The 18,526-nt window shown below is 42.1% G+C and overlaps 1 protein-coding gene across 4 annotated transcripts in view; it reads left to right on the top strand.

Moving 5' to 3' along the window:
* The window catches only part of mycbp2 (MYC binding protein 2), a 249,694-nt gene extending 237,607 nt beyond the window's left edge, over nt 1–12,087 (top strand). For all 4 annotated transcript variants that reach the window (XM_065027423.1, XM_065027354.1, XM_065027490.1 and 1 more), the window contains exons 76-79: nt 509–718; nt 4,276–4,383; nt 6,018–6,183; nt 10,590–12,087. In XM_065027423.1, coding sequence (XP_064883495.1) covers nt 509–718; nt 4,276–4,383; nt 6,018–6,183; nt 10,590–10,705 — 600 coding nt within the window. In that variant the 3' untranslated portion in view covers nt 10,706–12,087. The remainder of the gene's footprint in view (nt 1–508; nt 719–4,275; nt 4,384–6,017; nt 6,184–10,589) is intronic.
* Nucleotides 12,088–18,526: the final 6,439 nt, after the last annotated feature.

Here is an 18,526-nt window from a genome sequence, read left to right as displayed (position 1 = left end):
ACCCACTTTCCACCACAAAGGGCTACATGGGAAACCGTATCCACCACACATTGGACAGGATTTACTGGATTAAAATAACTGGGATTTTTGCAGGTAGTAGGGCAATAGGCACACTATAAAACACATACATAACCATGAATAGGTTTAACAGAGATCATGTGGCCTGTGTGGTCTAACGGTTAGTGCCTTTGACCTCAGCACTAACAGGAATTGCATTGGTTCGAATCCAACCTACTGCCCTTCTGACTCGCACTCCTCCGACCTTTCTGCTCTTCACTGTCAATAAAATAAAGCAGAAGTTCCAATGAATGGCAATGAATTGTGTTATGTAGAGTTTACCAATTGACCTGGCAAAGATTCCTATCTTCATGATTTCAATGTAACGTGCTTGGATCATAACAGCTCTGACTGAGTTTGAACAAACTAACATTGTGCCAACCGAGTTTAAAAAAGGAGATAGAATTGACTCAGACTCTTACTTGACTGGGCTGTTGCGTTTTCCTCCCAGAACAAGATCAACCACTCGGTCATCAAGGACCTGCTGGACCCTATCAAGGAGCTGTTTGAGGACGTACGGAGGAAGGCTCTGATGAGGATGGAGTACGAGGGGCTGCATAAGAGCGAGGCCATCACCACGCCCGGTGCCCGCTTCCACAACGACCCGGCCGGCTTCGCAATGAATCGATACGCCTACTACGTCTGCTACAAGTGCCAAAAGGTAGGCACTAGGGGTGTAATGGTTCACCAAAAGCATGGTTTGGTACATTGTGGTTTTAGGGTCATGGTTCGGTTTCGATATGAAATGCCAACAGTTACTGTAGTTAAACAAAAATTATCTAAGAAAAATGCTAAATGTTGTTATTCCTGATTACATATATGATCATGAGTCATATAATTCCTGATGAGAACATATGATTACTCATCAACAGCAACACTAAAATAAAGTGCAGTATGCGTGTGCAATCAGTATGTAAACATGGCTCAGACATTGTATATGCTATAATGTTTTCTTACAAAGAGAAAAATAGGCATGGTACTTTTCATTTCCCACTCTGGGGTAATGTGATGAACTGTCACTGTTAAGTAGCTCTCTGTATCCCTGGAGGTCCATCCCATCTGTAGGAAGTGCAACACAGGGTGCATTGACCAATTCATTAACGTTGGCTTCAGCTTGCTTATATTGAGCGGGTACTACCTGTTTGCTGAAATGCGTGCGAAGCGGAAAAGTGCGTAACGTGGCTCAAGCACTTACACGAGGTCATGAAACCCCTTATTCGTAACCAACAAGAATGGGAGCATATCTGTGGTTATAAACATGTTCATGCACAGACTGAAATTAAAAAAGGTACTAACCACATTTGGCTAAAACTTAACAAAGGTACAATCTATTGTGACAATGATGTATACATACATATGAGCAGCTTATGCTCCTCCTTCAGATTCATCATATTACAATGATCAGTTTATTGACAATCTCCATACAGAAATCATTACATTTCAGGCAGAGGGTAAAGTGCTTCTTTGTGGAGAACAAAAATGGGAAGGAGTTAGTGCATCTCTGTCGAGCCTTAGGCCTGTACATGCTTAATGGTAGAATCAGAGGGGTCTCTTTAGGTCAGTTTACTTACTGCTCAGCTCTTGGGACAAGTGTAGTCGATTATGCCATCACTGACATTGACCCCTCCTCCATTAGTGCATTCACTGTCAGACCACAGACACCACTGTCAGATCACAGTCAGATCAACGTGTTTCTGAAAAAATTAACCAGCAATACTCATTCTAAAAAAAACAGCCCAATAAACTCTACTACATAGACCAATCGTAGAGATTGGCTCCAAACAGTGCAGAGAGATTCATTGAAACGAAGAACTCTAATACAGTTCTTCAATAACTCATAATACCAAATCAATAAAGATGGTATAAATTTGGCTACTCAAAACATCAACTGCATTTTCCAAAAAGCAGCATCTAAAGCAAATTTGAGAAAACCAAAAAATGCAACATCAGAAACAAAAAACTAAATGTTTCTGAAAAAATGGTTTGACAACGAATGTAAAATAATTAGAAAACACCTAAGACAAATGTCAAATGAAAAACAGTAAGTAGCAAAACAACCCAGAGCTACGCTATGAATACTTTGAAACAGTATAAACATACACTGAAACATAATACATTTAATTATACCAGTAAGACACTTGATGAAAATTGAAAACGCAATTGACCAAAATCAGTTCTGGGACATGTGGAACAATTTAAGCACGACAAAGCCGCAAGAATTAGCGATACAAGATGAAGGAATTTGGAAAACTTATTTTGATAATCTATACAAAAACCTCCCTCAAAAAAGACTTACAACAGAACCAATTAGAAATTCACGAAAAATGTAACATCCTTGAATCAGTCATTAAAAACAACCAAATTCCATTAGATTACCCAATAACCCAACAAGAACTAAATGAAAAGCTCAAATCTATAAAATCAAAGAAAGCTTGTGGTCTAGATAACATCAGAAATGAAATGCTGAAAAACAGCACACCTGAGTTGCAAAATGCTGTGTTAAACGGTTCAACATGGTATTAACTTCTGTCTGCTTTCCTGATGTCTGGAACCAGGGGCTCATCTTCCCTGTCCACAGAAGTGGAGACAAATCAGACCCAACAATTACAGGGGAATTTGTGTCGACAGCAACTTGGGAAAGGTTTTCTGTAGCATTTTGAATTCAAACCTTCAAGAAAAAAATGTAATAAGTAAATGGTCAAATTGGCTTTCTCCCTGACCATGAATACACCTTACACACACAGTAATTAATAAACACCATCTCACTACTGACCATGCAGTGGGGGAAAAAAGTATTTAGTCAGCCACCAATTGTGCAAGTTCTCCCACTTAAAAAGATGAGAGGCCTGTAATTTTCATCATAGGTACACTTCAACTATGACAGACAAAATGAGAAGAAAAAAATCCAGAAAATCACATTGTAGGATTTTTTATGAATTTATTGGCAAATTATGAGAGAGACCTCCTAAAATCACATTCCTATCTTCACAAAAATACTTCAATCATTTTTCATATTTCATATACAATGTTAAGAATGGAGACTTCATACCTGTAGTGTAAATACTTTTCAAGTTGCAGTATTTCCTTAATAACCTTTTTAATGAGAACACAAAATAAAAACCATTACGACATTAGTTTTCTATAGATCCTCTCTGACCATTCCCCATGTTCTTATGTTAGAAATATTGTTCCAGTATTGGCGTTAGAACGTGTTAGAGTTTTGGCGGGAAGACTGTCTGCGAAACAAAGGCACATTCCTAAGCGCATTTGAAGAGGGAGGGGGAGAGTCTTCTTCTACTTTAATTTACGACAGGGTGTGAGGTGTCAAAACCCCCACTCCAGTTCCCTCCTCCCCTTTGCGGAGGGAACTTTTGTTTTACTTTATACTCCTTTTTCTCCCCAATTTCATGATATCCAATTGGTAGTTAGTCTTGTCCCATCACTGCAAAAAGGTCGAGAGCCAACCGTCCTCAGAAACACGACCCTGCCAAGCTGCACTATTTCTTGACACACTGCTCACTTAACCCAGAAGCCAGCCGCACCAATGTGTCGGAGGAAACACTGTATAACTGGCGACCATGTCAGCGTGTATGCTCCCGGCCCGCCACATGAGTCGCTAGAGCGCGATGGGACAAGGACATCCCGGCCGGCCTAACCCAGACGACGCTGGGCCAATTGTGCACCGCCTCATAGGTCTCCGGGTCGCGGCCGGCTGCGACAGAGCCCAGGATCGAACCCAAGTTTGTAGTGAAACCTCAAGCACTCCGATGCATTGCCTTAGACCGCTGCTTCACTCGGGTTATGTCACATTTGACATTGGTGGTTATGTCACAGTTATGCCACATTTATAAAGACTTTATAAAGCATGATTTGTAACACATTTATGTAGTGTTTATGAAGGCTTTATTAAGCCTTTATAAGCTGCACGTCGTTTAAAGCGGGACCATAGAAATGATGTTTTCCTTATAGGGATTTTTTAAAGATTAAACTTATTGTCGATTTAGCAAGAGTGTTGTCGTGTGAATTTAAAAAATAACAAAAACTTAAATAGTGAGCTATACCTTTGGGAACACAGGAGCAGCAGGCTACATTTTCCTACATAGAATGTTTTGGAAGTAATATCTTTCACAGATGTCTGTCAGTCAGTTTCACTTGTCTCTAATAAACTTATTTGGGAGGCTTATCCCCTGACCCCTTCCCTTCCTTTCTCTGTTGCAGGCGTACTTTGGGGGAGAGGCGCGCTGTGACGCGGAGGCAGGACAAGGAGACGACTACGACCCCAGCGAGTTGATCTGTGGAGCATGCTCAGATGTGTCCAGGGCACAGGTGGGTCAAGGGAAAGGTCCAGAGAAGGCCTTAGGGCAGTGTTTTCCAAACTCATTCCTCTAGGAACCCAGATGGTGCACGTTTTGTTTTTTCCCCTAACTAGAGGTCCACCAATTTGTTTTTTCAACACCGATACCGATTTATTGGAGGACCCCAAAAGAACGATACCGATTTATTGGACGATTTAAAACAAAAAATGTATTTATTTATTTGTAATGACAATTACAACAATACTGAATGAACACTTTTATTTTAACTTAGTGAAACAACACAATGTTTGAGAAGAAAGTAAAAGTGCATTATGTGCCATGTAAAAAAGCTAACATTTAAGTTCATTGCTCAGAACATGAGAATATATGAAAGCTGGTGGTTCCTTTTAACATGAGTCTTCAATATTCCCAGGTAAGAAGTTTTAAGTTATAGATATTATAGGAATTATAGGACTATTTCTTTCTATACCATTTGTATTTCATATACGTTTGACTATTGGATGTTCTTATAGGCACTTTAGTATTGCCAGTGTAACAGTATAGCTTCTGTCCCTCTCCTCGCTCCTCCCTGGCCATTTCCCTAGCCATTTCACTTCGGTTACACCAGCCTCATCTCGGGAGTTGATAGGCTTGAAGTCATAAACAGCGCAATGCTTGACACACAACGAAGAGCTGCTGGCAAACACACTAAAGTGCTGAATGTTTACGCGCCTGCTTCTGCCTACCACCATTCAGTCAGATACTTAGATACTTGTATGCTTAGTCAGATTATATGCAACGCAGGACACGCTAGATAATATCTAGTAATATCAACCATGTGTAGTTAACTAGTGATTATGATTGATTGTTTTTTATAAGATAAGTTTAATGCAAGCTAGCAACTTACCTTGGCTTACTGCATTCTCATCTCAGCAGCTCATCTCCTATCTCGTCTCATTGATTGGACTCCAGGTTAGCTGACTCCTGACTCCAATTAGCTTTTGGAGAAGTCAATAGCCTAGGGATTCACATACTTTTCCCAACCTACACTGTGAATGTTTGAATGATGTATTCAATATAGACAAGAAAATACAATAATTTGTGTTTTATTAGTATAAGCAGACTGTGTTTGTCTGTTGTGACTTAGATGAAGATCAGATTTAATTTTATGACCCAATTATTTAGAGATCCAAATAATTCCAAAGGGTACACATACCTTATTTACATACAGTGGCAAAAAAAGTATTTCAGTTCTTAATTTTTTATAAATTTACAAAAATGTCTAAAAACCTGTTGTCGCTTTGTCATTATGGTGTATTTTGTGTAGATTTATAAAGAAAAATGTTTTTATGTAATCCATTTTAGAATAAAACTGTAACGTAACAAAATGTGGAAAAGGTTGAGGGGTGTAAATACTTTCCGAATGCACTGTAAATCTAATATTTCAGTTTTTTTTATTTTTCTAAGCTTGTTTTCGTTTTGTCATTATGGGGTATTCCGTGTAGATTGAGGACGAAAAAAAACGATTGAATCCATTTTAGAATAAGGCTTTGACGTAACAAAATGTGGAAAAAGTCAAGGGTTCTGAATACTTTCCAAATGCATCCTGTTTCTATTGATCATCCTTTCCCAATGTAGTATAACACATCCATTTTCCATCTGCAGATGTGTTCCAAGCACGGGACAGACTTTCTGGAGTACAAATGCCGTTACTGCTGCTCGGTGGCTGTGTTCTTCTGCTTCGGCACCACTCACTTCTGTAACGCCTGCCACGATGACTTCCAGAGGATGACCAGCGTGCCCAAGGAGGAGCTGCCTCACTGTCCTGCAGGTACAGAAAGTGCTCCATCTTGAAAACTTGACTGCTGACATGCACACTTTTTTGGGATTGTATTTCAGTGAACAAAATACAGAACAAAATACCAAAATATTACATTCTAATAAAACAATCGAAGTTTATTGGTTGCGTACACAGCTTTGCAGATGTTAACGCAGTTGCAGTGAAATGTTTGTGTTTCTAGCTGTAACAATGCAGCAATATCATGCATTACAATATAACAATAGGGAAAGGGGATACCTAGTCAGTTGCACAACTGACTGCATTCAACCAAAATGTGTCTTCCGCATTTGTATCTGTATTTATTATGGATCCCCATTAGCAGCTACTATTCCTGGGGTCCAGCAAAATTAAGGCAGTTTATACAATTTAAAAACAATACATACATAGATTTCACAACACACTGTGTGAAACTCAGGCCCCTACTCCACCACAATCACATATCTACAGTACAAAATTCATGTGTATAGTGCATATGTTATCGTGTGTCTGTGCCTGTGTTTGCTTCCCAGTCCCCGCTGTTCCATAAGGTGTATTTTATCTGTTTTTTAAATTTGATTTTACTACTTGCATCAGTTACTTGATGTGGAATAGAGTTCCATGTAATACTGTTCACCTCCCATAGTCTGTTCTGGACTTGGAGACTGTGAAGAGACCTCTGGTGGCATAACTTGTGGGGTATGCATGGGTGTCCGAGCTGTGTGCCAGTAGTTCAGACAGACCGCTCAGACACCCAGCCCCTCTGAATCAGAGAGGTGCGGAGGGCTGCCTTAATGGACGTCCACGTCATCGGCTCCTAGGGGAGCGGTTGCTATTAACTGCCTTGCTCAAGGGGAGAATGGCAGATTTTTCCATCTTACCGGCTTGGGGATTCGAACCAGTGACCTCAGGCCAGCAATGTCAAATACATTATATGTACGGACCATTTGAAAAGTATTCGGACCCCACAATTTGTTACGTTACAGCCTTATTCTAAAATGTATTAAATAAAACATTTTCCTCATCAATGTACACACAATACCCCATAATGACAAAGCGAAAACAGGTTTTCATAGTCGGCGTCTGCAATTTTCAGTCCCTGCTCTGGATCGAGCGGGGCTTCTCCATCTGTCGGAGGGTTAGGCGCTGGGAGGAACGGGCTCAAGTTATCCTGCCTCTCGCCCGTCCATAAAGGGTTCTCCTAATCCTGTGAAGCGCTCCAGGAACAGGGTTGGAGTTAAAACATACAGGGTTGGAGTTAAAACCTACAGGACGGTATCTCTCCAGGAACAGGGTTGGAGTTAAAACATACAGGAAGGTAGCTCTCCAGGAACAGGGTTGGACACCCCTGCATTACAATATAATAGCCATATCTAGGAAAACCAAAGTTCCGAAGGCTGGGCCTAATATAGTGTATAAGAGGTCATACAATAAGTTTTGTAGTGATTCATATGTTGATGATGTAAATAACAGTTGTTGGTCCGTGGTGTGTATTGAGGAGCAACCAGAAGCGGCACTAGACACATTTATGAAATTGCTTATTCCAGTTACTAATAAGCACCCAGTAAGAAAATGTCTGTACAAACTGGTTGAGAGGGATGAGGCAAAAGGAATGGCAAATAAGTCTGGCTGCACAACCGATTGTCAAACGTACTGCAAATTGAGAAATCTGGTGACTAAACTGAATAAAAAGAAGAAACTACATAATGAAACAATGATAAATGACATAAAGAATGATAGTAAAACACTCGGGAGCACCTTAAATTACATTTTGGGGAAAAGGGCAAACTCTGCTCCATCATTCATAAATCAGATGGCTCATTCATCACATAACCCACTCATATTGCCAACTACTTAAATATTTTTTTTTATTGGCAAGATTAGCAAACTTAGACATGACAGCAACAAACGCTGACACTACGCATCCAAGTATAACTGATAAAATTATGAAAGACAAGAATTGTCATTTTGAATTCCGTAAAGTGAATGTGGAAGAGGTTAATTAATTGTTGTCTATCAACAATGACAAGCCCCCGGGGTCTGACAACTTGGATGGAAAATAGTGGATGATATTGCCACTTCTATTTGCCATATCTTCAAATTAAGCCTACTAGGGAGTGTGTGCCCTCAGGCCTGGAGGGAAGCAAAAGTCATTCCGCTACCCAAGAATAGTAAAGCCCCCTTTACTGGCTCAAATTGCCAACCAATCAGCCTGTTACCAACCCTTAGTAAACTTTTGGAAAAAATAGTGTTTGAGCAGATACAATGCTATTTCACAGTAAACAAATTGACAACAGAATTTCAGCATGCTTATAGGGAAGGACATTCAACAAGCACAGCACTTACACAAATGACTGATTGGCTGAGAGAAATTGATGATAAAAAGATTGGGGGCTGTTTTGTTAGGCTTCAGTGTGGCTTTTGACATTACGGATCATAATCTGCTGCTGGAAAAACTTAATTGTTATGGCTTCACATCCCCTGCATTACTGTGGATAGAGAGATACCTCTATCAGAACACAGAGTGTGATCTTTAATGGAAGCCTCTCCAACATAACCCAGGTAGAATCTGGAATTCCCAATGGCAGCTGTCTAGGCCCCTTACTTTTTCAAATCTTTGCTAATGACATTCCACTGGCAAATATTCCTCAAACAGAAAGCATTGTGTTTGGGACAAATCATTCACTATATCCTGTGATCATATCCTCCTCTGATCAGGCCCTACACCCAAACAAGGGCACTGCGTTCATCCACCTCTGGCCTGCTCGCCTCCCTACCACTGAGGAAGTACAGTTCCTGCGCAGCCCAGTCAAAACTGTTCGCTGCTCTGGCCCCCCAATGGTGGAACAAACTCCCTCACGACGCCAGGACAGCGGAGTCAATCACCACCTTCCGGAGACACCTGAAACCCCACCTCTTTCAGGAATACCTAGGATAGGATAAAGTAATCCTTCTCACCCCCCTTAAAAGATTTAGATGCACTATTGTAAAGTGGCTGTTCCACTGGATGTCTTAAGGTGAACGCACCAATTTGTAAGTCGCTCTGGATAAGAGCGTCTGCTAAATGACTTAAATGTAATGTAAATGTAAATCCTAAACCTCAGCTAAGTCTTGTAAATGTAATGAATAATGTGGAAATTGAGCAAGTTGGGGTGGCTAAACTGCTTGGAGTAACCCTGGATTGTAAAACTGTCATGGTCGAAACATATTGATTGATACAACAGTAGCTAAGATGGAGAGAAGTCTGTCGTTAATAAAGCTGCTCTAGCTTCTTAACAACACTATCAACAAGGCAGGTCCTACAGACCCTACATTTGTCACACCTAGAGACTACTGTTCAGTCGTGAGGTCAGGTGCCACAAAAAGGGAAAATTGCAATTGGCTCATAACAGGGCAGCACGGCTGGCCCTTGGATGTACACAGAGAGCTAAGATTAATAATATGCATCTCTCCTGGCTCAAAGTGGAGGAGAGATTGACTTCATCACTACTTGTATTTGTGAGGTATTCATATACTACAATACTGTATGAAATGTGTAAAACACTATGTAAACCTTGTTAAAGGGTGTAGAGTGAGTGTAGTATGCCTTTATGCCCTTGGCTCCTTTAAGGAGCATATCAGGCCAATGACAAATGTCTTCCACTTCACTCGGTACGGGGCAAGTTTTTCCTTGTCGCAGCAGTTGAAGCACCAGGCATGCAACCGGACCAATCCCCTATTTATCTACTGTTATTTATTTACCAGTTATTTACGTCAACCAGGAAATTTGATTTCTTGTTCTTAACCTGGGGTTAAGCTGACCCGGTTCTTCAGGCAGAGCAAAAATAAGGTTCACAAAGAAGTTTGAAAACCACGGGTTTACAACAGAAACCCGGGGATGAGTTACAATGGAAAAGAGAAGGGATGAATGAGCCAGTTGGTGGCAGGGGATGATTCGGTGGCTCCCTGTGGGAAATAAAAAATTATCCATTTGAATCATTCAGACCAAGGGATCTGTGTGTTTCGAAGGTCTGTTAAAATAGTGATGTCATCTTAATTCCAAGCTGATGTTGTTCGATGCTCTTTGACATACTGTAGTTCAGAGGTGCAGCTCAGTGCTTAGCTCAAGTCATTGAGGGCCGCCACATCGTCTGCTGATTTGACCCTGTTGGCACTTGATCGATCAGTCAATATCATTGATTGGCCAGAATCAGACCTCTGGCCTCCACATCTAAATCAGTGACTGGGAACCAACAGAGGTTCTTCAAGTACAATGAATGGAATGACAAACTATTTTATCAAATCACAAATCATGGCAAACTGTCAACTGTAGTCTCAAATGGGCAAATTTTCACTTTGTCTCCCATTGACATCAATGCATGACTTAGGTAGAATCAAGCCAAACTCCTCATTGTTCTCATTTGTTCTCCTTGCATCCCCAGGTCCAAAAGGCAAGCAGTTGGAGGGGACAGATTGCCCCTTACACGTGGCTCACCCACCTACCGGCGAGGAGTTTGCCCTGGGCTGTGGAGTGTGCAGGAATGCCCATAGCTTCTAAAAACACCCAGGTCTGAAAACTGAGAGACACGTACCGAACACTCCTCCTACTGGGACTGCAGGATGTTGGCTGCATTCTGAGCCCAGCCTGTCAAGTATCTCCTCGTGTTGGCTTTCATGTTGTCAGATGACACTGGATCAGGCTTTCTACCGTACCCAAGTTGTGCTCTTCGACCTACCAGCCAGAGTCTTTAAGGCTACTACAAAACACACAGAGAGTTGAGGCTCTATGTGCATTCCAGAGCAATCTCTAATATATAATAACTAAACTTGTGACCTGTTTGCATGTGGCCGTTGTGACCCCTTGGCTTCCATAGAAGTTGACCAGAGTCTTCGAGGCTACTACAAAACACACAGAGAGTTGAGGCTCTATGTGCATTCCAGAGGAAACTCTAATATATAATAATTAAACTTGTGACCTGTTTGCATGTGGCTGTTGTGACCCCTTGGCTTCCATAGAAGTTGCACACCTCCCGATCACTGAAGTGTAACAATGTATTGAATATAGATTTTTTTGCTTAAGGCAATTAGGATGAACATGGGATATATACAAGAAAAAATATGAGACGGGTTGTATTTCCAGCTTCCTAACAATGAATTCAAAATATTGTTGTATGTAAACAGACTTTTTTTTGTAATCCTGTACATTATTCTCTCCACTGTCGAGTGCATCATGGGTTGACAGGCAACAACAAATTCTGATAAGGTGGTGAGAAAGACTTAAGAAAAGATTTTGGAGGAAAATAGTGTGCAATTGATCTAATCTTGTATATAATGATGTTTTCTGAAGTTGCTGCTCTACACTTCAATTGTGTTTGATATTCTGGTTTGTGTTTTGAGCCAGAACTTTTAATGAAGTGCAATACTGGGTGTGCCTCCTATTTTGCAGCAGTTTATCCTATGGAATGTATGTCGATAAAAGCCACTGTACATTTTTATACGGCAATAAACAGTCGTATTCCTCCAACTCAAAATGTCAGATCACTTCTGTTTTCTGAAAATGATGAGGAGCCCAGCGTCTGCAGTGTATGAAGGTGGATTGATGTGAATGCTTTTTTCTGCTCCACAATCAGAAAAATTATGCTGCGGTACAAACCCTTTTTTCTGTGTTTTCTTTTAACGACTCAGAAGGTGACTATGCTGTAGGCTACCATTCTATTGTAAATGTGTGGTAACTCAACGTGTTGGGGGGCCAGTCTTCAGAACCAAATAATAAAAATAATTGTGAATATCCGTGATGCTTTTCCATCAGTAAGAGGCAGGGAGGACATGGGGGTCTGAGGAAAAACACACGGCTGTTGTTATAAAAACGTATTACTTGTAATATCTGTGGTGAATGGAAATAAACCAGGTTCTCTGTTTCGCAAGGTACATTTAAGAGGACGGTTGTGTTTATGTCACTTGGTTTTACCACACCAATGCAAGTAACGAAATAATTGTATCCTGCTGATACAGTCAACACCATATGTATTTGGAAAGTCAAGAATTGTTTTAAAAATTTAGATCTATACTTCGGGGCGGCAGGTAGCTTAGTCATTAGAGCGCTGGGCCAGTAACCGAAAGGTTGCTGGATCAAATCCCTGATCTGAGAAGGTAAAAATCTGTCATTCTGCCCCTGAACAAGGCAGTTAACCCACTATTAACCCACGGCAGGACGTCATTGTAAGTAAGAATTTGTTCTTAATTTGACTTGCTTAGCAAAATAAAGGTAAAATGTTTAAATACTCCTGCACTTTGAGATCAAATGTTTCATTTGAGGTGACAGTACAGACCATCTGTCACCTTTAAATGAGGGTATTTTAATTAATATCTGTAGACCAAAGTTTAATATTTGATCCCATATTCCTTGTATGCAATGACTAACCACATCAAGCTTGTAACTCTAGAAACTCGTTGAATGCATTTTTTGTGTGTTTTGGTTGTGTTTTTGGTTAAGTTTAGCCCAATAATAACTGAATGATGACTGGAGTCATTTCTTTCTGAGTAGTAACATGTTTTGGAACACTACTAAATGAATCCTGATAATGCCATGATGAAGAAAAATCATGAATGAATCAGAATAGTGAGAATAGTGAGTGAGGTTAGAGGTTACAGCAAAACATTCCAACCTCTCACCAATAGTGGGAGCTTAGGGGATGTGTACCTCTGGAAGTGTTCAGAAACATCTTTCATACTTTTAAATTAAACTGACTCCATGCATTAGTCACCATTCAGTTCCTGTTGGGCAAAAATAAAAGGTGACTGTACTACTGTCACCTAATATGAAACGTATCTAAAATTCAGTATGCGTTTCGAGACAGGTTCATAAAATAGGGATCAATGAAAGAAGTCCGTCAAAATATATGCATCTCCATTTCAACACCACCTGGTAGTTTTAAAAAGATTCTGCTCTTGTAGATTGAGGAACATTTTAGGGTTAGGAAAGAATGTATGAATATTTTTTTTAACAGTTTAGATGACCTTTACACTCAAAATATACTGATGAATCAAAAGTAGTGTTTTGATTCATTACCCGTGCTAATGTCGGAAGATTAGTGTACATAGAATTATAATAGTGTACAATAGTACTGTAGGCGATGCCCTCGTATTGCCGGCACTAACCATGGAGCTGTGTAAGGACACAGCCAACAACCACCATGCATCGATTTAATGAGCCTGTTAGTCTTTTTAATTATCAATTGTTACCAATGATCCTCAGCAACAACCACACAGTCATGATGGCGTTTGCAGAGGAAGCAAATGAAGGTAAATGTTGTGGTTATGCTTTTTACACCGAACAAAAATATTAACACAACATGTAAAAGTGCTGGTTTCATGAGCTGCAATAAGAGAGCCCAGAAATGTTCCATTCGCACAAAAACTTTATTTCTCTCACATTTTGTTCACAATAAGTATGTCGACGATTAAAGCTGGGGCTTTTGATGCGCAAGCCCCACAAATAAATGTTAACTTTAGTCAGTAGTTGTGTGGTTGGTTGGTCACTAGATGTGGTCAGCAGTTGTGTCGTTGTGGTCAGAGGTTGTGTGGTTATGGTCTAGTTGTGTGGTTGCGGTCAGTAGTTGTGTTGTGTGGTTGTTGTCAGTAGTTGTGTGGTTACGGTCTAGTTGTGTGGTTGTTGTCAGTAGTTGTGTTGTGGTCAGAAGTTGTGTGGTTGTGGTCAGATATTGTGTGGGTGTGGTCACTAGATGTGGTCCAAAGTTGTGTGGTTCTGGTCAATAGTTGTTTGGTTGTGGTCAGATATTGTGTGGTTGTGGTAACTCGATGTGGTCAATATATTGTGTGGTTGTGGTTAGCAGTTGAGTGGTCAGGAGTTGTGGTTACTGTCTAGTTGTGTGGTTGTGGTCAGTATTTGTGTTGTGGTCAGTAGTTGTGTGGTTACTGTCTAGTTGTGTGGTTGCTTTCAGTATTTGTGTTGTGGTCAGCAGTTGTGTGGTTGTGGTCAGATATTGTATAGTTGTGGTCACTGGATGTGGTCAGAGGTTGTGTGGTCATTAGTTTTATTTATTTATTATGGATCCCCATTAGATGCTGCCAAAGCAGCAGCTAATCTTCCTGGTTGTCCAGCAAAATTAAGGCAGTTATACAATTTTAAAAACATTACAATACATTCACAGGTTTCACAACACACTGTGTGCCCTCAGGCCCCTACTCCACCACTACCACATATTTACAATACTTTTGCTCCGCGGTCAGTATTTGTGTGTGTGTGGTCAGTAGTTGTGTGGTTCTGGTCAGACATTGTGTGGTTCTGGTCACACATTGTGTGGTTGGTCAATAGTTGTGTGGTTGTGGTCACTAGATGTGGTCAGAAGTTGTGTGGTTGTTGTCAGTAGTTGTGTGTGGTCAGTAGTTGTGTGGTTCTTGGTCACACATTGTGTGGTTGGTCAATAGTTGTGGGTTGTGGTCACTAGAGGTGGTCAGAAGTTGTGTGGTTGTTGTCAGTAGTTGTGTGGTTGTGGTCAGTAGTCATGTGTGTGGTCAGTAGTTGTGTGGTTGTGGTCAATATTTGTGTGGTTCTGGTCACCCGTGTGCTTGGTCAGTAGTCTTGTGGTTGTGGTCAGTAGTCGTGTGGTTGTTGTCAGTAGTTGTGTGGTTGCGGTCAGTAATTGTGTTGTGGTCAGCAGTTGTGGTCATTAATTTACTATGTACTCATCCTGGGGTCCAGAAAAATGAAGGCAGTTAGACATTTTATTTATATTACAATACATTCACAGGTTTCACAACACACTGTGTGGCCTCAGGCCCCTACTCCACCACTACCACATATCTACGATACAAAATCAATGTGTGTGTATATGCATGTATCTGTGCCCATGTTTGTTGCTTCACAGTCCCTGCTGTTCCATAAGGTGTATTTTTATCTGTTTTTTAAATCTGATTCTACTGCTGCATCATTTACTTGGTGTGGAATAGAGTTCCATGTAGTCATGGCTCTATGTAGTACAGTATGCCTCCCATAGTCTGTTATGGACTTGGGGACTGTGAAGAGACTTCTGGTGGCATGTCTTGTGGGGTATGCATGGGGGTCCTAGCTGTGTGCCAGCTCGGTGCATTCAACATGTCAATACCTCTCACAAATACAAGTAGTGATGAAGTCAATCTCTCCTCCACTTTAAGCCAGTGGTCAGACATGTAGTGATTGAGGTCACTAGATGTGGTTGCGTCATTGTGGTCACTAGATGTGGTCAGAAGTTGTGTGGTTGTTGTCACTAGATTTGGTAAGCAATTGTGTGGTTGCGGTTAAAAGTTATGTGGTTGAGAGCTATAGTCTAGGGTCTACACCAGTTGTTAATGGATATCTGTACGAGGAATGTATATGGTGGAGGCAATTAAGCTTGGAATGTATTGAGTGAAGGAAAGGCAATCACACATGGCAGGAACTGATAAGTGTGGAGAGATTGGGTTTAGTGAGGAAGGGGGTCGAGGTCAGGTACGGTCACATTAAGGGAGAAGGAACAGTTTATTGCCTGTATCACTTAACTTCCTGCCTAGCACTAAATATGTAATGTTTAGAGAGGAGGAGGATACTCCACCCAAATTGGGGTGTATATATACTACCACTGAAGGAAATATGTGGCGTAGCAGTCGGAGGTGTGTTTTGTCTTGTTCCGTCCTGTCCCGTGTAAATACAGTTTTTCCTTGTTTTTTCTATCTATACCTCGTGTATATATTTTAATATCACCTTCCATCTACAGACTGAACATTACGCTCCTGCAACCCACCTCACCCGATGTGGTACGGATCCTCTATTTTTTTATATTTAAGAACCCCCATCAAAAGCTAGCTTGTCGTCAGTTGGCTATTGCTAGGCCCATCTCCCGGATGGCTGAAGAGGCCCATCAGCTGCTCCTTGGGCTACAATACCTATTTTGCCAATTGGACCGGACTACTGACGTAATTCTGTCCGAGGGGGTCTCTCAACTGGCTCCTCCGTCACGTGGTCCCCTGAATGCCCATCCGCTAGCCCGCTAGCCGCGGCCTGCTACCTTTCTAGAGCACATTGGACAAATTCTTTGGCCACTATGCCTATTTTGCCAATTAGCCTGGTTTACTACACGGAGCCCTGCTGATCCGTCCTCTGAAACGGAACCCCCAACAGAAGCTAGCCAGCTAACTAGCTACTAGCTCGTTTTTTTCACCTGGATCATCGCAGCTAGCTAGCTGCTATCCAAGTGGCCATTCCTGGCTAATGTCTCTGTCTCTGTCTCGAAGCAAGAACCAATTAGCCTGGAGCTAGCCTTGCTAGGCCCATCTGCTAGGCCCATCTCCCAGCTAGCCGTAGAGGTCCATCAGCCACTCCTTGGGCTTCAATACCTATTTTGCCAACTGGCCTGGACCCCCACCGACCCATCACGACTGGACTACCGACGTGATTCGCCCGAGGGGGTCTCTCAACTGGCTCCTCCGTCGCGACTTCCCCTGAATGCCCATCCGCTAGCCTGCTAGCCGCGGCCCGCTAGCTGTCTAGGGCACATTGAACACATTCTTTGGCCACTATACCTATTTTGCCAATTGGCCTGGCCCTGCTGATCCGTCTGCCGACGTAACAGCACAAGGGGGCCACAACAGACTTTCCTCCGTCGCAACGTCCCTCAAAGGCCCTTCTGCTAGCTTGCTAGCCCTGGCCCGCCAGCTGCCTAAAGCCATTCACTGGACTCCTATCATCACTCGGCTACGCATGCCTCTCCCTAACATCAATATGCCGTGTCCATTGCTGTTTCGGTTAGTAATTATTGCCTTATTTCACTGTAGAGCCTCTAGCTCTGCTCAATACGCCTTATTTAACACTTTAGTTTCACCTACCACACATGCGGTGACATCACCTGGTTTAAATTATATTTCTAGAGACGATGTCTCCATCATCACTCATTGCACAGGTTTACCCCCACTGTATTCACATCCTACCATACCCATGTCTGTATCTTATGCCTTGAATCTATTCCACCGTGCCCAGAAATCTGCTCCTATTACTCTCTGTTCTGAATGTACTAGACATCCAGTTCTTTTAGCCTTTAGCTGTACCCTTATCCTACTACTCCTCTGTTCCTCGGCTGATGTGGAGGTTAACCCAGGCCCTACGTGTCCCCAGGAGCTCTCAATTGTGGACTTCTGTAACCGTAAAAGCCTTGGTTTCATGCATGTTAACATTAGAAGCCTCCTCCCTAAGTTTGTTTTATTCACTGCCATAGCACACACTGCCAACCCGGATGTCCTAGCCGTGTCTGAATCCTGGCTTAGGAAGACCACCGAAAACCCAGACATTTCCATCCCTAACTATAACATTTTCTGACAAGATAGAACTGCCAAAAGGGGTGGAGTTGCAAACTACTGCAGAGAGAGCCTGCAGAGTTCTGTCTTACTATCCAGGTCTGTGCCTAAACAATTTGAGCTTCTACTTTTAAAAATCCACCTTTCTAGAAACAAGTCTCTTACCGTTGCCACTTGCAAAAGACCACCTTCTGCCCCCAGCTGTGCCCTGGACACCATACCCAAACTGCTACAGACCTATATCTATCCTACCCTGCCTTTCTAAGGTCTTCGAAAGCCAAGTTAACATACAGATCACCGACCATTTCGAATCCCACCGTACCTTCTCCGCTATGCCATCTGGTTTCTGAGCTAGTCACGGGTGCACCTCAGCCACGCTCAAGGTCCTAAACGATATCATAACCTCCATCGATAAGAGACAAGTATATTCAGTATAAGCAGGCCCAGGCCCTAAGGAGAACTATCCATCAGTCTGATTCAGTATCAGCAGTCCTGGTCCTGGTGATGATAACTATCCATCAGTCTGATTGAGTATAAGCAGGCCCAGGCCCTAAGGAGAACTATCCATCAGTCTGATTCAGTATCAGCAGTCCTGGTCCTGGTGATGATAACTATCCATCAGTCTGATTCAGTATAAGCAGGGAACTATCCATCAGTCTGATTCAGGCAGTCCTGGTCCTGGGAGAACTATCCATCAGTCTGATTCAGTATCAGCAGGCCCAGGCCCTAAGGAGAACTATCCATCAATCTGATTCAGTATAAGCAGGCCCAGGCTCTGAGGAGGAGAACTATCCATCAGTCTGATTCAGTATCAGCAGGCAGGCCAGGAACTATCCCCTGTATAAGCAGGCCCAGGCTCTGAGGAGGAGTACTATCTGTCAGTCTGATTCAGTATCAGCAGGCCCAGGCCCTGAAGAGGGGAACTATCCATCAGTCTGATTCAGTATAAGCAGGCCCAGGCCCTGAGGAGGAGTACTATATGTCAGTCTGATTCAATATCAGCAGGCCCTGCTCCTGGTGAGGATAACTATCCATCAGTCTGATTCAGTATAAG

The sequence above is a fragment of the Oncorhynchus nerka genome, linkage group LG1 (genome assembly GCF_034236695.1).
Source record: "Oncorhynchus nerka isolate Pitt River linkage group LG1, Oner_Uvic_2.0, whole genome shotgun sequence".
NCBI classification, from domain to species: Eukaryota; Metazoa; Chordata; class Actinopteri; order Salmoniformes; family Salmonidae; genus Oncorhynchus; species Oncorhynchus nerka.
Note: the sequence above shows the minus strand (reverse complement) of the source record. Positions and strands in the feature narration are given on the sequence as shown.